Source organism: Siphateles boraxobius, unplaced genomic scaffold (assembly GCF_051911475.1).
Source record: "Siphateles boraxobius isolate OS27281-9 unplaced genomic scaffold, OSU_SipBor_1 6, whole genome shotgun sequence".
Classification (NCBI taxonomy): Eukaryota; Metazoa; Chordata; class Actinopteri; order Cypriniformes; family Leuciscidae; genus Siphateles; species Siphateles boraxobius.
Window position 1 is genome coordinate 40,014,027 of NW_027509186.1, and position 18,906 is coordinate 40,032,932.

An 18,906-nucleotide genomic window follows, 5' to 3' on the forward strand; every position below is an offset into this window, starting at 1 on the left:
CAATAATTGTTATATAATGAAAGCCATTTGTTTTCTGGTAAAATAAGAATGACACCTTGCTCTTGAAGAAAGTATGTATGAATGTATTATCATTTCATAGTCAAGAAAACAACATTTGTGAAAAAGACCTTTTGTAAGGATTAATCATGATTTTGAGCTAACAGCACTTGAAATCTTAGTTTATGTATTTTGAAGGTAAATAAGTTATTTGAACATATTTTTGAGTGACAGGGCCAAAATGCTAAATTTAAAGTAATGTTTAGTCAAGTACACTTGATTGTCTAAGGTAAGACAACATTAGGGTTTACTTCTACACAAAATATTATTTAAAAAAAAAAAAAAAAAAACGAGGCTGATTTTACTAATTGTTTCGATTATTTTAAATGCATGATGATCACTGGCTGTCTGACTTGGTTTATATACAGTATATTGTTAGATACTGTGGAAGATTTTTCTTCATTCTTTCGCACCTGACTTAAATCTACCTGGGTCTCGTCTACTAATCAACGCCCCCGAACGTCTCCTGATCGACATTAGTTTTCCTTGGTCTAGTCTACTAAATGACGTCGACTGAGTCGGTCAACGTCTTGACCCCCATGAACACTAAAATAAGATCTCTAGTGCTGCACTAATTTGCTGCGCAGCAATAACCAAACAGACTCCAGACAATGTAAATTATGCAAAATAAAATATGCTTTAATCATGGCCGGAGGATCTTAGACAAATTTCAGAGAGAATCCCACCAGCAAAATGAATACAACATTATTTATAGAATAGGAGCATGGCAAAAGTGACATGATACATGGTGTCCGTGGGGTCTAAAAAAGTATTAAAAGTTAATAAATGAATTTAGAGAAATAATTAAGGCCCTTATAAAGTCTTAAATACAATTTTCCAAGGTATTACATTTTGTATCATCTTTTCACTATGTATATTTGTCCAAAGAGGTTGTATGCTAGCCTGGATGCCAGCCGAACTTAGCTCCGCCCACAATATTTGAGGTCGGGAAGTTCGGTCTGGACTTGATCCGTTGTGGCGCAACTATGCTCGAACCAAAGCTGTTCGGACCAATCAAATTGTCAGGGCGGGCTTTATACGAGGATAGACAGATGATCAACAGTAACGTAATCAATCCACGTCACCAAATAGTGCTTGGGTTGAATTTGTTTAGAACAAAGAATGTGTAGATTCAGCCATTGCGTCTGTTATAGAAGATATCGACAGCGCATTAATTTTAAAAGAGGAACAGAGAACAGCGATCAAGGCATTTGTCGATCGAAAATATGTTTTTGCCGTCCTTCCTACTGGATTCGTCACTTACTCCCTTTCTCTGATTGGTTGTAGGTCTATCCAATTGAGTGCAGAGGCATTTTCTTTCCTGGTTCGGTTGAAATACGCCGCATAATCACAGCCCAATGGAGCAGTATCAGACACATATTCTGACTAGAATCTGAGTATGACGATGTCAGGCTAGTTGTATGCAAAAATTTGCCTGAATTTAATCATTGCGTAGGCGAATAGTGGGATTCTGTGCAGTTTATTTATGGAATCCCGCTAGATTTGACGTCATCTGTTACCGTGCTCTTTGACTGACTAGCGCATATGTCCCTTTACGCACGGATGTTAAACAACATTGTTGACTAATGTGGAAGTATTATATACACAACAAGCTTACGTTACATCATAAGGTTTTCTTTTAGTTGAAAATATTAAACTGTGTAAATTAAAAATTGAAAGATCAAAAACATTTAGGGCCCTATTTTAACAATCTGAAACACAAGTCTAATTATTACATACCATGATCGATGATCGATTGCTTTTGTCCGCCTCGCTGCCTGCTGTGAGCTGTGAGTTTGTTTGCGTCGTGGCTGTCTAAGCCTCGTATTAGCTTCGTATTTCCTTCTGTTTTTCCGTATTTCTCTCTTTATTCTGTTCTGAACCATCATTTAACTCATAATTACAACTCGGACTGTTAGCCATTATACGGCTGGAACCGCAAATACGGTTTGAACATTGATTGTTGGTCGTAGAGCGAGACACTGCTTCACTGCTGCTCGCCCTGCGATCGACTGCTTTTGTCAGCCTCGTTGCCTGCTGTGAGTTTGTTTGTTTTCCCGTCTATCGTGCGTCACTGTTACAACTCGGACTGTTGGCCATTATACGGCTGGAACCGCAAATACGGTTTGAACATCGGTTGTTGGTCGTAGAGCAAGACACTGCTTCACTGCTGCTCGCCCTGCGATCGACTGCTTTTGTCAGCCTCGTTGCCTGCTGTGAGTTTGTTTGTTTTCCCGTCTATCGTGCGTCTACATTACACCCATACCACTAAAAAGACGGTTTTTACCTAAGACTTGAGTCATAAATTAGAATAAATATTAATAGCATCACTGGTTGCATCATTGCTAACTTACTGTCCATCTGTTAAAATGGCGAACATATCAGGTGTATGTTATTTACCTTTTGGTGCAGATGAGAATAAATCTGAATTGCTCGCGGTGCAGTCTGAATTAGAAGCTGTAGAAAAGCAGATCCGTGACCTTCTAGAGAGACAAGCTGAGCTGAGAGACCGGCGTTTAGCTCTTTAAACATCACGCGCTGATGCACACGGATCAGTGATTAACGTTAGTAACCCGCTGACGCTGACCTCGTCTACTCCGTGCGTTTCTCAGCATTGGTCCCGAGCGTCCAGGTCACGATCAGCCATGGTTTCATTCACTCCGGCTCCAACACACCACCACGAAGCCTGGGTGGTTCCGCGGAATCCGTGAGCCAGGACAAGAATCTTTTCGCCCCTCCCGGTTTTCGAGATCTCCACTCAGAACCGATTCTCCCCTCTTCGTGAAACGGAACGCGATGCTGTGATCATCGGCGATTCCACCGTACGACACGTCCACGCTACGTTAGGTAAAAGTAAGGTGCACAGTCACTGCTTTCCTGGTGCTCGTGTTCTCGATATCACTGCGCGGGTAACTGAGATCTTGAACGGTGACGAGCGCGTCGGAGCTGTTGTGCTGCACGTGGGAGCTAACGACATTAGGCTGCGACAGACGGAGGTTCTGAAGAAAGACTTCAGGAGCCTTATCGATACGGTATGCTGCACATCGCCTGAAACATCAATTATTGTGTCTGGACCGCTTCCTACGTACCGACGAGGGCATGAAAAGTTCAGTAGATTATTCGCGCTAAATGAATGGTTATTGTCATGGTGCAATGAGCAGAAACTGATTTTTGTAAATAATTGGAATCTGTTTTGGGAGCGACCAAGGCTCTTCCGCGCTGATGGCTTACACCCAAGTAGAATCGGGGCAGATCTTCTGTCGGATAACATCTCCAAGATGTTAAATACCGTTTGACTAGTAACCAAAAATCCAAATCACAGTCTCTACTGCACCAATTTAATTGATATTAATACTAGTGTAGAACATTGCATAGAAACTGTGTCTATTCCTCGTTTACTAAGATCAAATAATAAATCTACTGCGGGATCTAGAAAAAATCTAATTGTTATTAAAACAAAAAATCTCGCTAGTAGTGAACAAAAACAATTTCTAAAGCTAGGTCTCCTAAACATTAGATCCCTCACACCTAAGGCGGTTATTGTAAATGAAATGGTCACAGATAATAATTTCGATGTTCTGTGCCTTACTGAAACCTGGCTTAAACCAAATGATTATTTCGCTCTAAATGAGTCTACTCCGCCAGGATACTGTTATAAGCATGAGCCCCGTCTGATCGGTCGTGGCGGCGGTGTTGCAACAATTTACAGAGATACCCTTAATGTTACTCAGAAAACTCGTCATAGGTTTAATTCGTTTGAAGTGCTTGTGCTAAATGTTACGCTCTTAGATGTAAGAAAAAAAACCACATTATCTCTAGCATTGGCTACCGTATATAGACCTCCAGGGCCTTACGCCAATTTCCTAAAAGAGTTTGCTGACTTTCTATCAGATCTTTTGGTCAACGTCGATAAAGCATTAATTGTTGGAGATTTTAACATACACGTAGATAATTTAAATGATGCGTTAGGGGTTGCGTTTACAGATTTATTAAACTCCTTCGGGGTCAAGCAAAACGTCACCGGACCAACTCATCGTCTTAATCATACACTCGATTTAATTATATCATATGGAACCGATCTAACCGATATAGATATTGTACCGCAAAGTGATGATGTCACTGACCACTACTTGGTAACTTGCATATTACACACTGCTATAATATGTCATGCTGCACCACGTTATCGACCAGGTAGAACAATTCGTCCATCCACCACAGATCATTTCTCAAATAGCTTATCTGATCTGTCCCAGCTGCTGCCTGAACCCAAACAAACAGATGAACTAGACGAACTAACTAGCACTATGAGCTCCATTCTCTCTAGAACATTGGATATTGTTGCACCCATTAGATTAAAAAAGGTTAGAGAAAAAAGTATAGCACCATGGTACAATAATACTACGTATGTTTTAAAGAGAGAAACCTGTAATTTAGAGAGTAAATGGAAAAAAACTAATTTAGAGGTCTTTAGAATCGCGTGGAAAGACAGTATGTCACGTTATAAAAAGGCCCTTAAAACGGCCAGGGCTGAGCACCTCAGCAAATTAATAGAAAACAACCGAAATAATCCAAGGTTTTTATTTAATACCGTGGCTAGACTAACAAATAAACAGACGTCGTCTGAACAAAATACCTCGTTACAGTTTAGTAGTAATGATTTCATGAACTTCTTCACCGAGAAAATTGAAAGCATCAGAATCAAAATCGTAAACGTTCGATCTCTGCTCGCGCCTTATAATTCAGCCGCAATTATCACCCCGCAAGAACAATTACAATGCTTTACAACCATAGAACAAAAAGAGTTAAATAAACTTATCACTTCATCTAAAACAACAACATGTTTATTAGATCCTATACCAACTGAACTACTGAAAGAAGTGTTACCTATAGTGGAAGAGCCTCTTCTCAATATTATTAACTCATCTTTATCTTTAGGTCATGTTCCAAGAACGTTCAAGCTGGCAGTTATAAAACCTCTTATTAAGAAACCACAATTAGATCCAAATAACCTAGCAAATTACAGACCCATTTCGAATCTTCCATTTATGTCAAAAATATTAGAAAAAGTTGTGTCTGCTCAACTCGGCTCTTTCTTGCAAGAAAACGACATCTATGAAAAGTTTCAGTCTGGATTCAGGCCACATCATAGCACTGAAACTGCGCTTGTTAGAATCACAAATGATTTACTTTTAGATTCGGACCAAGGCTGTATCTCAGTACTAGTTTTACTTGATCTTAGTGCTGCGTTCGATACTATAGATAACACAATACTCTTAGATCGACTACAAAATTACACTGGTGTTCAAGGACAAGCATTAAGCTGGTTCAGGTCATACTTATCTGACCGCTACCATTTCGTCTACTTAAATGGAGAAAAATCGATTATAACTTCGGCAAACTATGGAGTGCCGCAGGGATCTGTGTTAGGCCCTTTATTATTCTCAATATATATGCTGCCACTTGGTAATATTCTAAGGAAACATGGAATTAGTTTCCATTGTTATGCTGATGACACTCAAATATATATTTCATCACGGCCAGATGAATACGCTAAATTATCCAAATTGACAGATTGTGTTAATGATATAAAAGATTGGATGACGCGTAATTTTCTTTTATTAAATCCAGACAAGACAGAGGTTATACTTATCGGTTCTAAAAAACGTCCACAAAACCCTTCACATCACGACTTTAACATAGTAGGATGCCCTGTTACTTTATCGGCTACAGTAAAAGACCTGGGTGTTATACTAGACCGCAACCTGTCTTTTGAAAAGCATATTTCATATGTTACAAAAACAGCCTTTTTCCACCTTAGAAACATTGCTAAGCTACGTAATATGCTATCAGTCTCTGATGCAGAAAAGTTAGTTCATGCATTCATGACCTCGAGACTAGATTACTGTAAAGCTTTATTAGCTGGTTGTCCTGCATCTTCAATAAACAAGCTACAGTTAGTCCAAAATGCAGCCGCTAGAGTTCTTATTAGATCAAGAAAATATGATCATATAACACCGATTTTATCATCACTTCATTGGTTACCTATAAAGTTCCGTATTAAATACAAGATATTGCTTTTGACTTACAAAGCTCTAAATGGTTTAGCTCAAATCTATTTTACGGATCTTCTATCGCCTTACAATCCATCGCGCTCTTTAAGATCACTAGATTCGAGGCTTCTGGTCATTCCTAGGATATCCAGATCCACCAAAGGAGCCAGAGCATTTTCACATTTAGCTCCGAAGCTCTGGAATAGCCTTCCTGATATTGTTCGTAGCTCAGAATCTCTCTCCCAGTTTAAAACTAGACTGAAGACGCATCTATTTAGCCAGGCATTCATATAGATTTTTATCTTACAGTTACTGTAAATACAGCCTCTACTTCATAAACGCCAGAGGAGAACTGGCCCCCAACTGAGCCTGGGTTCTCCCAAGGTTTTTTTTCTCTCCATTGGGTCATTTGATGGGGTGTTAGGACACCATTAGGTCACTGGATGGAGTTTTCGGTTCCTTGCCACTGTTCCCTTTGGCTTGCTCAGTTGGGGATATTCAAATTAATTAACCAATCATACCATTGATTAGCTCTACCAAACTTGGATGTCTTTTTTTTCCAGTAATAAACAAACATTAAGTTGTTTTGATTGATACTGTGAAGCAGCTTTGATACAATCTGTATTGTGAAAAGCGCTATATAAATATATTTGACTTGACTTGACTTGACAAGTGTCAAACACCAAAGTAACTTTGTGGACGGATCTCTAAAAATCTAAAATGGGTTGGTCTGAAGTAGCTACATTACTCATAGGTGTGGTTTGGGCGTAACGTGCAGTAAACCAATCAGAGCGCCATCTCACATTCCCTTTAAAAGCAGGCACTCTTGTTCCATGGCGGATTGCTATTATAATGGCTGATTTGCCAGCGGTTCACAGCTGAGGAGACCGACGTTCTCGTCAGGGCCTTCAAAAGCCAGAGAAGTGACATTGTATGGGGATGCTAGAAACCCGCCCAAATTAGCTTCGGTTAAACAGGCATATAATAATTTGTGAAAATGTGTAAGCTAGATTTATGCCTATCTTCATGGACACCACAATAATTTTCCTTGCATGGTAATATTTTTCCTAGTAATTATTTATGGTTAGCAAAAATGGGAACTGCTGCGTCTGTGTAGATGAGAGAAGCAAAGTGCGCGTTGTGCACACGCTACGTTATGGCCAAGCATGCGCGCTTAAAATAGCATCTGAATAACACTGTCTTTAGACTAGGTTTTTCCTGGTCTGTGGCAGAATTATTTTCTGGAACTGTAAAATAGCACCAGGGAACGTGCAACCAGAGAAACAAAGCATTCCGTATTCACAGGTAAACTGTGTGACCAGTCAGGTATTTGTCATGAGAAGTGTATCACAAAAGAGCTATGGTTTGCAGATAGTTATAAGAGTTGATGTTACAAATACGTCTATTGAATATACTGTGTGAACTCATTGTCCCGTTAGCTCAGAGAGGAAACATCTCTGAGCTAAGTTCTGTCAATTGTTTTATAGAAGTGTAACAATACATCGATATGGATCGATGCATCGATATAACATCTAACGATACGATGCATCGATGCCACACGTAAAATACCGACATAAGGTACCTTTATTTTGACACTCCCCACACTCTCATCCTTCCGCCAAAGCTTGCATTTTCGTTTACTCACCATACTGTCTGCCGGTGTGTCTTTATATTAATCTCCTCAGACGAAATAGACGCCTGACAAGATTTACTGAACCAATGGCGGCTGGTGATAATTATTTTGGGTGGGCGGAAATAAATACAAATACATTTCAGATAGATGTTTGAGGTCTCTTACAAAACTTCAGTGCCGACACTTTGAAATAAAAGACAGGGAAAGCAAAAAAGGGCATTGCTAACATCACATCCAGCCAGCCACCTCCGTTTCTCATAACAAGCGCGGGTGAAGCTTCGTCCTCTGTCACTGGTTGCTGCTGGATTTGTAAATCGGGTTGGTCCGGTTGGAGGTCCTTTATCCTTTATTTTTTCTTCCAGCGAACGCCTAGTGAAAGGGGTTTTTTTGTAAATCAATGACAGAATTTGGTTTAACTGCTGCCATTATCTCTACGAAAGTGATCAGCCTAGCAAGGTTTTGGAGGAGTCGCCTGCGCACTCGCAGTAGTGGCCAAGAGTGGCCAAGGTTTTGGCGGAGTCGCCTGCGCACTCGCAGTAGTGGCCAAGAGTGGCCAAGGTTTTGGTGGACTCGCAGTAGTGGCCAAGAGCGTAAAGTTGAATGACCGGTGACGAGAACCAATCAGATTGGATAAAATAACGTATGCAATTCTGATTCGCCAGGGACGCAACGACCTGCGTCCGGAGGAGAATCTTTAAGAAACCAATTAGAGACCAGCTTCAGGTCACATGCTGCCCGAAAATTTAAAGACTCAGATAGACATTCAGTTGTCCGGCGTTCCTCGCCCATGAAAGTGCATGTAACATATTGAAAAACATCGAAAATAGTTAATGGATTAAAGCCAGTTTTTATTAAATGCTGAGGCTCTTACTACCAGCCTGCACATCGTATGAGTAAACTATTTTATTTTGTCATAAAAGCCGGTATTGTCCACTGTCAGTGCATCGCATGTTCATGTTTTACAGCAGAAACCGACAAGCAGTAGCACCCTTGTTGGTGAACACAACACGATAAGTCCGTTTTAGCGACTCAGCGCGCAGTGTTCATGTCAGATGTCACTTCGAAAAGATGCGCTAGCTAAGAGGAGTTTCATCAAAGCTGACTAAAAGTGATTGAGGATGGGTAATTTCAACGAACTTTGATTTCCCGTGATTTTTTCTTCGGCGCGTGAAAAGAAAAGCTGAAACCTTTTCACGGAAACTTACTAAAGAAATGTAGTGTGTGTACGTTAATCACAACAGCAAAGGTTGTCAGGCGTCTGTGTCATCTGAGGAGATTAACGTTACAAATATTTTCAGAGTGTTGTATTATGTATCATAACAATTACTTGGTTTTGTTTAACTCTGTAACATGAAATGTGGAGTTCTCTTACAAGAGGTTCTCTCGTATTGAGTAAGTATAGCTTACGCTACAGGAAAGATTCATCTTTTCGAGATATTGAAGCCAAAAAATTATCCTTAATTTTTGTATCCATTGTCAACGCAGTGCAGCAGCTAGCAGACCTAGAGCATGCTGTCTAGCTTGCTCATAGGCTGCCCTGCGGGAACTGCAGCAGCCTATAGCTGTACCCGACGTGACGTCACGTCCAATGAAGGCGCTCGCGCCTTCACAGCTTCAGAGCCCGCCAATATCGGCGTGGCTTAGAGTATATAAGCAGGGTTCGTAGGCTGATTCTCTGATTTTCATCTCTTCATCGAAGCTCTTCGCATCGCTGGAACTTGAGAACCCGCTCAGCGTCGGAGACCGCCACGTTATATTGCCCTCTCTTCCGGAGGATGTGAGCACTGTGAAGAGCGAACCCTGCGGGCTCGACTCGAAGCTTGCAACCCCGAAGCTGGGGCTATGACTTTCGAGCTGGGAACCCCGAAGCTGGGCCTATGAGCTTCGAGCTGGGGCTATGAGACCGCGCAGAAAGGAGTGCCGTTCCCTAAGACGGCCGGAGCCCCTCCCTCGAGCCTCGCGTTCACCGAACGAGCTCATCATCCGCTTCCTCAGAGGAGCCAGAAGGATGAATCCTCCGTGCCTCCCCTTCAGTTCCCATGTGTGATCTTTCTTTGGTCCTCGAGGCCCTGAAAGCATACCCCTTGGAACCTTTAGACTCTGCGGATCTAAAGTACTTATCACTTAAAATCGTTTTTCTGATCGCTCTGTCGGGACTTACTCACGCTGTCTGTTAGTGCCGCGTGTCTTGAGTTTGGCCGGAATGACTCAAAAGTCATCCTCAAACCTAGACATGGCTATGTTCCTAAAGAGATTGGCACTCCGTTCAGAGCACAGGTCATTTCGCTATCGGCTCTGTCAGCGTCCGATAGTGAGAGTGATGATAATCTCCTCTGCCCGGTCAGGGCGCTGAGAGCTTACATTACGCGCTCCGCCCCTTTCAGGCGTTCTGAGCAGCTTTTTGTTTCGTTTGGTGGGCGCACCATGGGTCTCGCCGCCTCGAAACAGAGTCTATCCAGATGGATAATAGACGTGATTGCAGCTGCCTATACAGCAAAAGGTCTGCAATGCCCCCTGGGCGTCAGGGCTCATTCCACCAGAGGCGTGGCCTCTTCGTGGGCATGGTCCAGTGGAATTTCCATTCATGACATATGTGTGGCGGCGGGCTGGGCTTCCCCTTCCACCTTTGTCAGATTCTATAATCTGGAGGTTCCTGCCCTACAGGCGAAACTACTGTCAGTTTAGTGAGAAGTCAGTTCTGCCCAGATACTATCATGCGCAAACTACTCATGACTACATATGACTAGCTCTTCTGGTTGAGCTGCACTGTATCAGGTTATGTGCTATATGCTTATACATTGACCGGCGTCGCCACTCTGTATTCCCTGTGAGTGCTTATATACATGCACTTATATATATATATACATGCACTTATTCCCGCTGAATTGGGATCCCCGAAATTCTGGGATTCTCATAAGTGGATGCTGGAGCGCATGGCGTTGACAAAAGGGTTCCTTTAGCGTAAGCTATACTTACGCAATACGAGAGAACCTCTCGTAAGAGAACGTACTCGGTTACCTAACGTAACCTCGGTTCTCTCTAGAAGAGGGAACGAGTATTGCGTAACCTGCTGTGCATGCGCCACAAGCGTTTTTCGCTTCAGTCGATGAAAACCAGAGAATCAGCCTACGAACCCTGCTTATATACGCTAAGCCACGCCCATATTGGCGGGCTCTGACGCTGTGAAGGCACGAGCGCCTTCATTGGACGTGACGTGACGTCACGTCGGGTTCAGCTATAGGCTGCTGCAGCTCCCGCAGTGTAGCCTATGAGCACGCTAGACAGCCTGCTCTAGGTTTGCTAGCTGCTGCACTGCGTTGACAATGGATACAAAAATTAAGGATAATTTTTTGGCTTCAATATCTCGAAAAGATGATTCTTTCCCATGGCGTAAGCTATACTTATGCAATACTCGTTCCCTATTCTAGAGAGAACCGAGGTTACCGAGTACGTTATCTGCTACTGCAAAAAAAAAACTTTAAATATATAAAAAACATACTTTCAATTGACTTTAATTTTGTATTTATTTAAGTTATTATTAATCAAAACAACCCAGCTGCAGTTTGATATTACTTTGAATGCACAAAAAAAAAACGTTCTTGCAAATGATTTCTTTTGTTGTAAATGTCCCAAATGGGAGAGAGCATGCAATTGTCAAAGGGTTTAATTAAACGTTTGTTATATAGTTTGGTACCATTTGTGAGTTAATAAAAACATAACTGGTTGTGTGAACATAATATCTAAATATCGATTAATCGATCGATTTGGCCCTGAATCGTAATCGTATCGCAGAATTTTTTGAGGTATCGGCAAATATTGTATCGCTGGCTGAGAGAATTGATATCGTATCGTATCGTGATGAACTGTCCGATTTACACCCCAATTGTTTTGTTTATTGGTCTGATTCTGTTTTCTTTTTCTCATAAACCTTGCATTGGGTTAGTCACTCATTTAATTCTCTTGTACTTCGTTCCCACCCTTCTAAATTATTTTGCATTGATAAGGAGTTATCACAGACTAAGACTTTAGTTGTGCTATCTCACAATCAATATAGAGTAAATTTAAGGTGCCACTGATGTAACGGTTAAAACTTGAAGTGGCGATGAGGTCTAAAAATGTATGGAGGAAGTCTTAAAAAAGATGTATTAAAATGTATTAAATCCTGTAATTTCTGTATATATAATCTTGTGCAGCAGTTGTCATTTCAAATTTGGACTATTAACAAGAGGATGACAAAACTAACCTTTGGCACATGAAAGATATGACATTTGATAAACAGATCTCACTTGTTTTCCTTTATTAAATCAGGGTTCACTTCAGTATTCACATTTTATCCTCCATGAACTCATTCTAACAATTTCAATGTTTTAATATGTTTCAGACCCGATGGAAGTGAAAGAGCAAAGACAAGAACTGAAGTTAAAGGTGATGATGCTGTAGTTTTTTTTTTTTTCAGCCTGTTGACACCAATAAAACAATTTAAAGTGCCCATTTACTGAAGATCTCAGACATCACTAAAATGAATGAGCTTAAAACAGGGAACTTTTGGAGACAAAGAGGCTTTTCAGCAGCTCAGTTAAACATGATGGCCCTGTACTTTTTAAATGCAGATTGGATAAAAACACAGTGATCACAGTTCACACCTGCAGTGAAGCGCCTCCCACAACAATTCACCAATAAATACTGGGAATATTCCCATCATCCTACAAGAGAAGGACAAACTCCAGGAGTAGCAGCTGAAATCTGTGTGACTGTTAAAGATGGAGTTTATTAAAGAGGAGATTGAAGACATGAGTTATCCAGAACCATCCGGAATAAAACATGAAGATACTGAGGAACAAACAGGTTGGTTTCCATTCTTGATTCTTCATTGTTGACTGCTTTGGTAGATGTGAATTATTAAGCAGTGTAGCGACAATTACTTGCTTTGGGGAAATTATTAACTCAAAGGGGGAATACTAGTTATAAGGCATAAAAAAAAAAGTTTGGTTCTGGTTGGTTGTCAGTTGAGGTCATGGGTCAGTAGGGAATTTTTTTTTTTTTCAGTTGCAGCAAGAGATAGGTAGGAAATTATTATTTTATTTTACTTTACAGTAGCGATGGATACTCTTTTTTTTATCATAACATAGCCTATAGTTGATTTATAGGCGAGTTATAACAATAAAAATGTGTCTGAAAAAATAACGAGGCATTTTAATTGTTTATTAATAAACTATTGTTTTCTAAATCAGTGTCGGCTAAAAACGTATCTCCATCTCCGCTGTAAGGCGGATGCACAGAGAGAAATGCACCTTTCATACGGATTTAATCAGAAGATGTTAGCTTTCGATTCGAATTTGTTCGTTTTAAAGTGGACATTTCAAGCTTTAGCCTACATAGGCTACCTTTTGTTTCAGTTCTCGCGCTCCAGTTCACGGAGATCATTAAACCGCGCCTGATTGTTTTATTTTATTTTAAAAGCACAACGTTTTCTTTTTATTGTGAGTTTACGCAAATAAAAGTAGTTGCGAATAATTTATTATCATTTTCTGTATGACCAGAAATGATAGAGTATTTTAAGTTCTTTCCACTGTTGATAGGAAAATGCAAGTGTTCGCGCCCGCGCGCCTCTGGCCATGCAGTGCGCGCTCCACACTCGCACACACACTTGGATATGCGTCAAAATCTTGTGTTTATTTGTGATAATCTTAGCCCTGTGTTATTATTATCTTACCTGTATTATGAATGACATTTGACAAATTGCTTTGTTCCTTTTTTTGGATAAAAGCGTCTTCTAAATATGTAGCTATATACCCTAATAAATGTTATAATAATTAGCCTATTATTATTATTTGCGTACACGGACCCCAAACACTTCTTCTAAGTTAGGTGACAGGAATATTTCGCAAAACTGCAATGGAAACAGTATTTGCGCAATTACATTTTCGAATTGCCTGAAAAACCACCTCATGCAAGCGTAACAACTTTTTTGCAATAAACAAGAGTTTTTGCGAAATTGACATGTTTCCATTGTGCGTAGCCTACCTATTTTCAATTCGCAATTTCAATTTGTTTTCAAAGTTTTTTATTTGTGTATTTATTTAATTTGTATTATTTCTTCCCCAAGCTCATAAAATAAATTTGGGTCGCACATAAATTGACAGGGTCGGTCGGAAACCGGAACCAAACTAATTTGTTTTTTATGTCTAAGATAATCAATATGCATTATAGCATTAGGGGTGGGGGAAAAAATCGATTCTTAGATGCATCGCGATGCGGACGTGGACGATTCTGAATCGATTCACAAATGTCAAAAATCGATTTTCAAAAAAAATGTTTTTTTTTTTTTAGATATGTAGCCTATTTATAATGACGTAATATTGACGGAACGCAAAAGACGGAACTCTGAAGCGCGGAAGTGCAGTGCCCGGACCGTCTGTCTGTGGCGTGTGCACATAACAGAGACGCGATGGCTGAGCGCGAAATCCAAACACCCTCCTCGTTAAAAGCTGACGTGTGGAAATATTTTGGCTTCTATGAAGTTGAAGGGGAAAAGGAGCTGGACAAGAGCCACACTAGTTGTAAGCTTTGTAGAATAAAACTAAAATATTTCGGCAACACGACAAATATGAGAAGCCATATGACACGTTTCCACCCAGAGGAGGAAAAACACTCGGCTGTACCAGAGCCGTTTCTCTCTATGGCTCTGGGCTGTACCGGTGTTCAGACGATTTCTGCTGCCTTGTCGAAAAATGCTACCCAAACGCGAATCGATCATAGATAATGTTGATTCATTCTCTATTGTTTCCATAATGGTGTAAATCTCACAATATTATAACATCGTTATTTCATTTTAATCAGGGTAAGTGTATGGGGAGCATATTTGGATATTTTAAATGAACTAGCAATTATCACATTTGATATAACAAGTAAAAATGATATTATTATATGAAATAAAATTATAATAAAATTCGAAGTTAAGAGTACAGTATAATGTACTGTTTTTATTTTTAAAACGCTGTGAAAAGTAAAAATTATCATCAAATATTCATCTTTGACCTGTCAAAGTTTCCTACAAGTCTCCACAGCAAGGATGCATAGATTTATGGGCGTGGTAAGCAGAAGAAAAATGAGTCTGCACATGCACCAGTAAGTAGCACATCTCGATGGGTAGCATGAATCGTCAGAACACCTGTTGTTGTTATATTATTAATTTACTACAAGTATGCTGCTAGTTCAGGCACACATTTATTTTCCTGTTGGTTCTTTGCAATGTTAATAAAATATATTGTACGTTAATTCTTTATGGGTCATTACTTTGTACTTTTAAAGCAAAGTATTTATATTCACACACACACACACACACACACACACAAAAGATTCAGATAATCGATAATCGCTTTTGAATCGAATCGCAGGCCTCTGAATCGTAATCGAATCGAATCGTGAGGTGCCTAGAGATTCCCACCCCTATATAGCATACACAAATTAGATTATCCCAAATAGGGACTAGGCTAAGCCTCACCGTATATGAATCATTAACACGATTGCTCGTATTAATTATTAATATAGGTCGGTAATATCAGATCAATTATCAGGGTAAATTTTCATGTGATTCAAATTTAGTTTATCACGCAATCTGTATCTGACTGGAGGCGAAACTTCCTTATCACAACTTACCGGCCTGTAAACAGCGACAATACCCGTCCTATGGCCACTAGGAGGGATATTTTCGTGTAAGGCACTTTAGATATTTCAATAGTTAAACCAAATAGAGCTTGTAGCTTAAATCGACATTTTCAGGGACTTGAAGTTTAGGAAACAATGAGACAGATTTAATTCAAAGGATTATGGAATTTAATAAAACAAGACTAAAGATTACATTAACTACTTAAATCACGCAGGAGTAAATATGCATAGCAAAACAAACAATTACAAAGAAAAAGAAAATGATTGCAATACGAAATATTGGAGAGAGAAAGCTAGAGGGTGAGAGAGACAGAGAGAGACAGAGAGAGACAGAGAGAGACAGAGAGAGACAGAGAGAGACAGAGAGAGACAGAGAGAGACAGAGAGAGAGAGAAGATGAGAGAGTGAGAGAGAGAGAGAGAGAGAAGATGAGAGAGTGAGAGAGAGAGAGAGAGAGAGAGAGAGAGAGAGAGAATATGAGAGAGTGAGAGAGAGACAGAGAAGATGAGAGAGTCTTCTCAGGACAAAACCGTTCAAACAGTTATTTCACAATGAGACCCAAAGGCTTTTTAGGAAGTTCTAGACAACCTTAAAACAGCATTTCCTTTTAGATTATACTTGCATTGATATGGGCCCTTTTTGTGCAGCTGGTTTGAAAAGAAGCGTAAGCTGAATGTCTGGAGTTTCGTTCGGACGGAGGTAGATGTTGCGATCTCTTCAGCTCGTACGACAGATGATTAATCTTAAATTCGTTTTGTTGGTGAATACACTGAACGAAGGAAAACTATCAACTGAGGTAGATCAACAGAAAGAAAAACTTAGATTAAAACGAAATTTAGAAAGCAAACGAAGAACTCCGGTTGGAGTTCTTGTTAACGAAGGGTGGACCTCTTTCTGGCGTAGGACTGCCAGAACAGACGTGGTGCTCCGATTTTTGAAGGAGCCAGAGGCACACCTTTCTTACGTGCCTGATCCAATCGTTTGGGAGGAGGCGTGGCGGCAAACTTCGTTCTGGCCCATGTACAGAGGAGGCAGAAATTAATCATAAAACATTTACAGACTAGTATTAATAAAATAATGCATCATGTTGCACTTTGGGTCAAAGATTCTGTACCATGGGATTTCTCGGATCATAACAATGCCACGCAAGGTATTCCTGTGAGCTCGTAAGATAAAGATATATGAATCTTCGTGATTAAACGCATATCAAGTTTGATTATACACCATAAACCTTATAGTTATAGCAATTGGTCACATGGGGATCGTGAAACACACAAGAGAAACATTTCATTCATTTAGAAAGGTACTTTGACCACACAAAGTCAGGAATGAGTGTTTCTGTGTGTGTATGTGTAGAAAAGTTCATCCAGCGTTCGGCGGAGTGGTGAACTTTTGCTCAGCCCCTGCGGGGAATTGTTTTGTGTGTGTGCGTATTTTGTGAATTGATGAGTTTAACAGCAGAATAGTGGTTGACTATCTGGCTACACAATATCTTGTTTATGAGGAGCAATCTCCTAAAAGGGACCCTGGGGGGTTTTCCTGCGGGATCTCCAGTCAGAGCGGCGCCTTTTGGTCACATGTCGGTAAAAAAGGGCATTCCTTTGTTTACTCAATAGAGAAAAGCGCCGTGTGTGCTGATCAGAATCACTAACTTAATCAAGTCCGAACACCATTTGCTTTGTGTCACAGTCCACGAAGAGTGGAGCTGTGTTTGCGAATTAGAAACCAGTTATTTATAAGAGAAATGGCAGAACTGACATCTGCTTGCTTTTACAGCAGTATATGGATGATGATGGAGAAATACATCAAAATCATAACTTTATATATGGCAGTTGTCAAACATATTTTTACTATATTAACAAGTGAATGACAGAACAAAAAGTGAAAGATCTGATCTCTGTTGCTTTCTGCTATTAAATAATGGTTCACTTGAACTGATTCTAACTGTATTTCTGTGTATTTTAGACCAGGTGAGAGTGAAAGAGCAAAGACAAGAACTGAATGAAGTGGAGGAGGAACATCATAACTTTACAATTCAAAGAACAAAAGCCAAAAAGATGCACACCTGCACTCAGTGTGGAAAGAGTTTCACACACAAAGGAAACCTTAACACACACATGAGAATTCACACTGGAGAGAAACCGTATACATGCACTCAGTGTGGAAAGAGTTTTTCTCATGTGTCAGGTCTCAGTTATCATCTGCACATTCACTCTGGAGAAAAACCATTTATCTGTGGTCAGTGTGGTAAAGATTTTATTTCATCATCACAATTAAAGAAACACCTAAAAGTTCATTCAGATGAGAAGCCTTATGTGTGTTCGCTCTGTGGAAAGAGTTTTTCACGGCTGGACCATTTTAAACTGCACCAGAAAACACACGATGAAGTGAGAGATCATGTGTGTTTGGACTGTGGGAAGAGCTTTACTGCATCTGCCTGTCTGAAACAGCACCAAAGAATTCATACTGGAGAAAAACCTTACAAGTGCTCAAATTGTGACAAGAGTTTCACTCAGTCTGGACACCTGAAATCACACGAGCGAGTTCATACTGGGAAAGCCGTACGACTGTACTCGGTGTGAGAAGAGCTTTAAATATAAAATAAACCTTCTGACTCACATGAAGATGTGTTGTAAGAAGTCGTCACAATGAGCAACATTTCATTTTCATGTCAAATACTTTCAAGTAAATGGTGTGAGATGAACAAAATATGGAGTTGCTTCCAAAAGACTGGGTCGTGGAGTTCAAAGAAACAACAACAAACATAATTCTATGATTTTATGATGAGGCTTTTTTTTTTGTTGAAAGACTATTGAGACTTCTGTCAGACTCATTTAAAAGCAACTGAGAAAAACGTGTTTTCCTGATTCAGTATCTGCGATCAGAGATTATTGTCATTATTATTATAATGTTATTATTATAACATGAAATAAAAAGTCTCTCACTTTAGGAATACACACTTTCTTGTCTTGTCACTTCTTGTCAGACGTTATACTGCAAATACGGCGCGCACTGTATATCATCACTTCATTATAAATAATAATAAATTAATAAATAAATGACGCACGGAGTGTCGTAGTTATGTTGTCAATTAGTAAGTCATGAAATTACTAAAAGGTACCAATAAATTACGTATCTGGTCATGTGTTAAGAAGGATTTGTTTCATTAATAGTTCATGTTAGTATTGTGTATTTACTGTTGTTTCCGTTTCCCCAAAATGGCACTTCACATTATTTCACTTTGTGTTATTTTGTAAATTTTATTTTTGGTGGCTCTACCAACTTTTTTTTATTAACAAGAAACTACATGATCTGTAAGTCGACAACATATGTTTTTACATGACTTCAACTCATTAAAATAAGTTACTTTATTTTTAAACATGCACCTTAAGTAAGTTTGTGTGTGTGTGTGCGTGCGTGCGTGTGTGTGTGTACACACAGACTCAGTCGCAGCTTAATGACCATGGTAAAATGTCCCAGTTGAGAACCACTGATCAA

General features: G+C 39.8%; 3 protein-coding genes across 3 annotated transcripts in view; all 3 read left to right on the top strand.

Annotated features, from left to right (window-relative positions):
* The window catches only part of LOC143715471 (uncharacterized), a 33,296-nt gene extending 14,929 nt beyond the window's left edge, over positions 1 to 18,367 (top strand). The window contains exons 2-4 of the mRNA XM_077207299.1: positions 12,122 to 12,165; positions 12,351 to 12,585; positions 17,374 to 18,367. Coding sequence (XP_077063414.1) covers positions 12,501 to 12,585; positions 17,374 to 17,990 — 702 coding nt within the window. The 5' untranslated portion in view covers positions 12,122 to 12,165; positions 12,351 to 12,500 and the 3' untranslated portion in view covers positions 17,991 to 18,367. The remainder of the gene's footprint in view (positions 1 to 12,121; positions 12,166 to 12,350; positions 12,586 to 17,373) is intronic.
* LOC143715491 (uncharacterized) overlaps positions 1 to 18,906 on the top strand; it is a 659,702-nt gene that overhangs the window by 530,774 nt on the left and 110,022 nt on the right. The gene's annotated exons all lie outside the window — the stretch shown is intronic.
* Positions 1 to 18,906, top strand: part of LOC143715460 (uncharacterized) — a 263,726-nt gene that overhangs the window by 27,108 nt on the left and 217,712 nt on the right. The window lies entirely within an intron of this gene.